Source organism: Etheostoma spectabile, chromosome 20, assembly GCF_008692095.1.
Source record: "Etheostoma spectabile isolate EspeVRDwgs_2016 chromosome 20, UIUC_Espe_1.0, whole genome shotgun sequence".
NCBI classification, from domain to species: Eukaryota; Metazoa; Chordata; class Actinopteri; order Perciformes; family Percidae; genus Etheostoma; species Etheostoma spectabile.
The window spans coordinates 9,913,241-9,920,837 of NC_045752.1; the positions used below are offsets into that span (position 1 = coordinate 9,913,241).

A 7,597-nucleotide genomic window follows, 5' to 3' on the forward strand; every position below is an offset into this window, starting at 1 on the left:
CCCGGGCCGCTGCAAAGGACTCAGCCTACATGGGGCGGATGTGTATGCACAGATCAGTTAAAAAAAGTAGTACATATTCATTGTTTTGCATTTAAAAAAGCACACAATATAATTAAACTTGCTTTGTAACTCTGGCCTAATTTACACATTTTAGCTGTGTGTGTGGACATAGAGCTATATCAATAGAAATATCTAATATATATAAATATATATAAATATAAAAATATATATATATATATATATATATAAAAAAGTGTGCATTGTGTGCATCTGTGCTCACTTTGCAAATTCCCTTTGTGGCAGCTGGTGTTTTTATTTCCACAAGATGGGGCTCGAGGGTAATGAGCAGATTATAAAGCAGTCTCCAGCTCCTGTTATCTTGCCTTCCTCTCCTCTGGGTAATTAGGGGAGAAATGACCCATGAGGCACTGCTTCGCCTGCTCTGTAGAAGGCTTTGGCCAGGCTTCACAGCACAGCTTACTGTAAACTGGTGATTTTCATCGCCCAATCATTTCATTGTGTCAGTCGCCTTGAGACTTCCCCGGATGAGTCTGCAGTGCTGTGTTTTACAAAGCCCAGGTGTTATCTGCTTCTCCTGCCAGATTAACACAGTAACTCACCCCATCCTCTGTCATTATTTCTATTTTAGAAAGCGGCAAGCAGGAGTTCCCCTTGCAAACGGACCCACGAGGAGATGACAGCCACCCCTGAAAAGACCATGACCAAAACTGTTGTGTGCAGGCTTAAGGAGCTGGAGGCCAAAGGGCTGGAGAGGCTAAGACAGGGAGCGGTGTTCTGGCCTTACAGTTGGCGCTCCAAGCTCTGCACCTGCATGAGCTGTAAGGTACATCACAAATTCTAGCTCGCTTAAAATGTGGGCTTTAACACAGAGCACAAGAAAGCCACTTTGCAGGCGTTGGCTCTATATGTGATCCTGATTCATGTTACAGTGTCTATGAAGTATTTAGGCTTCTTATATTAAAGAATGTTTCTTAACTATGTGTATGGAATTGTTGCATAGAGGATCTATGTGGCTGCCGAGGTGCAGTTTCTTATGGATCAGTCCGACACCATTCTGGCATACGAGAACAAAGGCTTGGATGAACCATTTGGGCAGCACCCACTGATGGCACTGACAAGCTCAATGGACCGTATACAGCAGCTGGAGGTCATTTACGGTGAGCGCAGGGAGGGCAGTAAGGAAGATGTGGGGTCAGTTTTCTTCCAAGGATGTAATTACGCAAAGTGAAATTCACGGGAAAGGCGATTGATCGAGACTAATTAATCATGTTTACCTCCCTCAGGTTTCAACGAGCTGTCAACTTCGATGACTGCATTTTTAGACCAGTGTGTTGCTGAAGGAAAGGTGAGAAATGGATGTCTGCTAAATAATCTTAAGTGTTAGAAGTAAACATAGCCAAAATTGTGGAATTTTGCAGTCAAGAATCATGTATGGTTGACACTAGGTGCTTTTTATCCCCCCTCCAAATCTCAAACCCAAACCCTTCCATACCTATTTCTCTCAGACGGTCACAGTCGAAGCTGTACATCAGTTCTTTGAGGAGCTGCGGGCTAGAAAAAGGCGAAGGACCAATGCAGGATACCAGTAACAAGGCCATGCTGCTATCATATGCCTGGTTCATCTGGTGCTTTAAATGAATGTAAAACTTGGAAGACCCTTTTTTTCTTTGTTGAACAAAAGTGGCTTCTTGCTGCATCCAATGTGATCCTAAAGCTTGAACAATTAGTGCAAAGAGTGCTAACTTGCCGTTTTTGTGAAGCGTTAATTCTAGGGTGAAGAAGTGACTTTTGGGGGTTAACGTTTAGTTTTTATTGAGTTATAATGATGCCTTAACTCTGAAGTTCATAATGAATGTTACCTGAAACATTTATGAATGTTTTGTTTGAGCCTGGTATACTTTAAAGATTAAATTGCTACAATGTTATGAGAGTACATCATGTGAACATGATAATGTCCAGATCGTCATTTTGACAGTTAAATACCAGTGTGTTTAAATTGTTTTGTGTTTTTGTGGTTTTGTGGTGGTGACCAATTAAGAAAAACTTGTTCGTAATAGTGATGTGACGAAATATCACTGTTTTATGTGGATTAATGTTCTAAATAAAGTTATCACATTTTTAGTGCACAAAATAACCCAACTGAGAACAAATGAATTCCATATTATCAAACCAGTTTATTTTGAGGATGCCCAAGTTGACCACTGTTATGCACCTTTTGAGGTGACAATAGAAAAATAGATTCGGTGAAACTAAATGTAACTTAATATCAATCTACAAACATGTTTTCTATGATGTCATACAAGTACAAAGTACCTGTTATAACACAAGCAATCACACATTTCAGATGGTTCAATTTCAAAAAGGTGCTAAATAACACTATGTACACAAAATGAGCTACATGTGATTTCAAAGGACTATCTGATGCAGGCTGGTAAGCTGGTAGAAAACAGCTTGCATAGACATCAAAGTCACTTCTCCAATAAAAGCCCAGCCGCAGGCGGGGGAAGGCACTGACTTCTCTACAGCAAAAAGCAAAACAAGAACTTTTAGTCAATGGAACATTGTCCTGGAAAATAAAACAACTATCCAACATGAACATGGGAAGGAATCTGGAGTTTTGCATTTTTTCCTCATGAAGCAACCTAAATGGGAATATGAGTTTTCTGCTTGGCAACTTCATCACTGTTTAGCAGAGAGCTAATATCTTCAGATCCTCTACATATTCCTATTACTTTAAAAGGAAAATGGGAAAGAACAACAAACAAAACATCTCTACAAACATGGTAATCCACAACACTGAACAAACTGCCCTAATGCATAACATTTAAAATGAAAATAGATTCTGAGACACAATCTTTGTTTTATACCACACATTCTTAGTGAGATTTCATGACAAAAGACAAGTACACAGTGTTGTCCACTACAGTAAAAACCTTCAACAACCACTAAAATGTGATAGAAACCATTAAGAAATTCGTCAGAACATATGGCGCTCAACTCATTATATACAATTTCCATTGGAGATATGAGCCAGCAATCGCCAACTTTTCTTCAATACAAGATTCCTTTTGTTCGTTTTCCTTTCAGCTAAAAGAAGGAACAGGTTAGCTAACAGGTGGCTCCTACAGTGCAAAGATACTCTCATGTGAGGTTGTATGCCAGCTGTTGGCTGTAACAGATTTTTATGTGTACTTGCATCGTGGTGAGGTGGCGTGATGGAGGCCTGATGTATAAACATGGTTTTAGCTTTTGTGTAAGGGGTATTTAATGTGTCTGTAGTGAACAGTCAAATAAGCAATTAACAGGGGTTGTAATATAATGACATAGTTAACTGAATAAAGGTAGCTAAAACTGAATATTCCAAGCACTGATTAAGGCTTTAGATTTATTTACTTGATGCTATTGGATTAAACAGAACAAGCGGCTCTAGCACACGGACCACTGCACTCTGTGCCAAAGACTGGTTAAATCACCTGACTCTCTGATATGTACAAACAGACCTGCCAAGATGGGAGTATACAGTACTGAGATTGTCTAAACACCTGCGTGTATCAAAGTTATCCTTGCGCACAGACACCCGTTTCTGCTGAAAAACCAACAAAACCCCAGTGGTCCATTTCATCACTTTATGTCAGTTGCCATGGCACCCCTATATTATCCACTGTATCTCAGTAGTGACTGCTTGCGATCCTCCTGCCCCCCCTCCACCCTCTCTTAAAACACCAGGCTCCTGCCTCCAAGCTAGACACTGGCTGTGATAGGTAAAGCCTGACACAAATATCAGACTGGGTTACAGGACAATGACGAGCTCTGATGACCTACTTCCTGTCGGATCCAATTTCTGCTTTGTGTGACCAAGCCTTAGCTCATTACTCATCACCACTGCAGAACCAGAGCCAGGAAAGGACAACAAGTCAAGTGGGTTGCTATAGGCATGCTACAGTAGGAAATGGAAATACAAGTAATGGGAGGAAACGAATACAGCCAGACGTATTTACATATGATTTTATCACAATACTCTGCCCCAGACTGTGTACCGATGCTGGCTTATGTAAATTGAGAATCTGATCGTGCCATCTACCCCATTCTATGCTGAAAATTATTGAGACAACAGGGCCTTTGAAAATAATCTTTGTTAAACCATCGATTTATAACTGAGCTACATTTAGTGTTGTGGCCTCCTTGTGCAGGACTAACACAGCATAGAGCTAACCTCTTTCTCTACAAGACAAATCCATTCTAGTAAAACCCGAGTCATCCTCTAAACCAGCTGGCTAGGCAAAGATCGATTACAAGCATTGACAATTAACCTACAGCTTTTACTAATTCCATACTCTGACTGTGTGATGGATAGCAGTGTGATAGAGGTAGGACAAAAGGACAGATCCTATAAATAGCAACCATCGACCACCCTTTCCCCTGCTCCTCTCAGACACACACAGACGCACGCACGCACACACGCAGGCACACATTTAGTGCTTTGCCATCCATTGTGATGGACAGCCACTTAATTTCCCTTTTCTTAACTTAACCCCTGGTCCTAAAGTGGGGTTAAAGTGCAGATTTCTTATAAGGGTAGTCAGGCTTGCTGGGTGACCTGCGGTCTCTGGCGATCTCTTCGCTTACACTGTTCCTGTGAGGCTGCTGGAGGGAGCCCGGGCCAAATGATTCTCCAGCTAGAACCATCTCTTCCGGGGCATCTCTAGGTCCTGTGTGCCTCTCTTCATAGCTGTCCATGTTCCCACTAGGAGATCGTAAATGGCCTAAGCCATGAGTCAGGTCTGTCTCATTTGATCGCCCCCTTTGGATGTGTCCCATCCTAGGCTGTGCCCCAGAGGGGCTGGCAAGGACTCCATCGTGCCTCTGAGAGGTCATACTGAGGACATCCAGGCGTAGCGGGTCTGGGGCAGTCCGTCCCTGTGAGCGGCCTTGGGACTGAGAGTCAGAAATGTAGGGGGGAGGATAAGAGCTGGAGGGGGTGCAGCTGTGGCTGTAGAGGTCAGGTCCTGCAAAGGAGGGCAGAGGGTGAGTGGAGGTCGGGGTTGCAGGTCGGCAGGAGAAGTCATACAGATCAGGGAACTCGGCTTGAGCCTCCAGTTTGGGTTCAGGAGCATGTCTCTTGCAGGAGTGGCCATGTCCAGGGCCGTGACCATGACTATGGCGGGCAGAAGGGCAGGGTCCATGGGGCAGATGGTGGCCCGAGGGGCCCATTGGGCTGTGAGGGCTTTCCCTGTCCATCTCTGCCATGTGCTGGTCCCTCAGGGACATGACTGAGACTCCCAGTGCAATGTCAGGCATGAACTCCCTCATAACAGGCTCCATGCTCATCTGCATCGGAAAACATACAAATGCGTGATGTTACCTGACAAATGAGCAACTCATGATCCCAAGCACAAATTATTAAGCTGGATTTGAATAAACAAAATCATAACACAAGGACTCAAGAAAATGACACACACTCACTCTCACACTCTCACACTCACCGCTTGCTGGTCTGAAAGAAAAGCTCGGCCCATAGCCTGTGGGTTGGTGCAGTCTGGGGGTTGAGGCCTGGGCACAGAGGAGTAGTCTGAGCTGCCATGTTTAGCGGCTGCATGGCGCAGAATCAGGGTGCGGTTGCAGGGATAGGAGAAGGAACGGGTAGGGGTTGGCATGGGCACACGAGGACGCCAGGCACCTTTGAGCTGAGCATGGCTGGGTGTGGCAGGGGGGTGGTATGGAGGAGGTGGAGGAGGTAGGGGAGGGTGGAAGCCCACTACCCCTTCCAGCTCTGTGAACATGCTATCCATGGCTGGGCTGCTGTTTACCCGACACCGACCCACCTGGCGCAGAGCCAGAATTGGACTCTCATCTCCAAACCGTTCATCAGGGAAGAACTTGTACGGGTTCTGAAAATACATAAAAAAACAAAAAAAAGAGCTAGAGAAATTGATATTCATTGTGGTGCTGACAAAGAAAACCTTTAAGATTTCCCTTACGATTTATCTGCCTAGTGTTGTTTTAAGGTCTGTGTCTGCTGTATTACTGAGATCTTTGTGTCCTCAGCCTTAGCCATCTCATCCCCCTCTAACCCCTGGGAACTGCTTTCTACTAACCTGCAGTAGTTCAGTGGCTCCGTCTGCCAGACTGAACTCCCTCAGCACCCGGAGCTGCAGCTCATAGCTGACGGTGGCTCCTTCACCACAGTTCAGGGCATAAGCTCTCTGGACCTGCTCTGTGAGTCTCAGTTCCTGCAGCCGCCGGATCATCTCCTTTACCACAGACAGCTGAGGCACTGAAAGATGCACACATTACAAACACATACATTGATGGATGTTTCACTTTTTGATACTAGCTTCATACTAGCATTACGTTCAAGGGTACTTGAGGAGTTTGGTGACATGAGCACCATTATCTCTTATCAGGTCACTACTCAACAATTTTCTTACCTGGAATTTCATTAGCCACAACCGATGGAGCTGTGGTTGCGTTGCTTGCCATTTGCTGGTGGTTGATCATGTGACAGCACTGAGGCACAGCGTTGTTGACCATGTAGAGCGTGTCTGGGACGTTAGACATGCGCACTAATCGCAAACGCACCAGGTCTGTCTGCTCCACCATCATTTCATCAAGCACAGACTACGGGGCAGGTAGATGAGAGAGGGCAATTTAGACCACAACGTCAAAGAAATAAAACCCCTCTGTGGATTACGCATATCTTAACTCAAGGACACAGAGGTTTTGCAAATTAGTTCCACTTGATTGACACTTGCTCTAATAATGACTCTCTCTGGTCTAGGGCAATGTTCATAAATATTCATGGCCCTAGGGAGCCCTATAAGGTATGAGGAAAAGTGTGCAAATGGACATTAATGAATTTCAGTCAGGATGATGGAGGCAGCTATTAAATATGGTGAGTATGCATTGCAACAACTGGGCATGGATGACTTTAGCTGAGCTATGAACAGGTTCACAAATTTTCCCAAGGCACTTAATGGTTAGGCTGTCCTCTTTACAGAACCTCTACACTCTTTGATGACCCTAAAAGGGACACAAATAATCCACTGCTTTCTGCGTTGTCTGGAGGCCCCGTTAATCAGAAGTAAATGAGCCTTACCTTAGCCTCCTCCACATAAGGAGAGAAGAGGCGGGGACGCACATAGATTCCAGCGCTCTTCTGCCGTAACCAGGCATTGGCTTTCCCCCCCTCAGCTGTGGGCAGCATGTCTGAAGGAGGGGTACTTATCAAACCCCGTTTAAGCTGTATACAGGGGTAAAGAATGTGGATCAATGCTCAGTTTATAAAAGTCACAATGACTAAGGGTTAGGGCTGGACGATTAATCGAAAAGTCATCGAAAGTGAAATTCAGAACCTCTAACCTAGACCTGCACGATTAATCGTAAATTGTGATCTCAATTCACCCTGTTCACAATTAAATTTTTATAAATAACTGTTTTTTTTTTTTTTTAAATAACTTACCAACTTTTTTTTTTAAACAACAATTCTCATTTAATTTTACGAGCCGACTGCATCACAAATGCTACTACTTTCTTCTGGGAGTATTAAACAGACTATAAAATAGGTTTTAAAGCGCTC

The 7,597-nt window shown here is 44.0% G+C and overlaps 2 protein-coding genes across 4 annotated transcripts in view; one reads left to right on the forward strand and one right to left on the reverse strand.

The window, feature by feature from the left end:
- Positions 1 to 1,747, forward strand: part of LOC116670677 (putative E3 ubiquitin-protein ligase UBR7) — a 5,166-nt gene extending 3,419 nt beyond the window's left edge. The window contains exons 9-12 of the mRNA XM_032501307.1: positions 650 to 844; positions 1,022 to 1,178; positions 1,305 to 1,366; positions 1,527 to 1,747. Coding sequence (XP_032357198.1) covers positions 650 to 844; positions 1,022 to 1,178; positions 1,305 to 1,366; positions 1,527 to 1,610 — 498 coding nt within the window. The 3' untranslated portion in view covers positions 1,611 to 1,747. The remainder of the gene's footprint in view (positions 1 to 649; positions 845 to 1,021; positions 1,179 to 1,304; positions 1,367 to 1,526) is intronic.
- The window catches only part of btbd7 (BTB (POZ) domain containing 7), a 38,346-nt gene that overhangs the window by 11,511 nt on the left and 19,238 nt on the right, over positions 1 to 7,597 (reverse strand). For 2 of the 3 annotated variants that reach the window (XM_032501300.1, XM_032501299.1), the window contains 5 exons: positions 7,118 to 7,261; positions 6,450 to 6,639; positions 6,117 to 6,295; positions 5,505 to 5,909; positions 2,176 to 5,349 (listed from right to left, as the gene is read on the reverse strand). In XM_032501300.1, the coding sequence (XP_032357191.1) occupies positions 4,573 to 5,349; positions 5,505 to 5,909; positions 6,117 to 6,295; positions 6,450 to 6,639; positions 7,118 to 7,261 (1,695 nt within the window). In that variant the 3' untranslated portion in view covers positions 2,176 to 4,572. Of the gene's footprint in view, positions 1 to 2,175; positions 5,350 to 5,504; positions 5,910 to 6,116; positions 6,296 to 6,449; positions 6,640 to 7,117; positions 7,262 to 7,597 lie in introns of those variants that run through there. The other variant, XR_004327090.1, reaches the window with a different exon arrangement.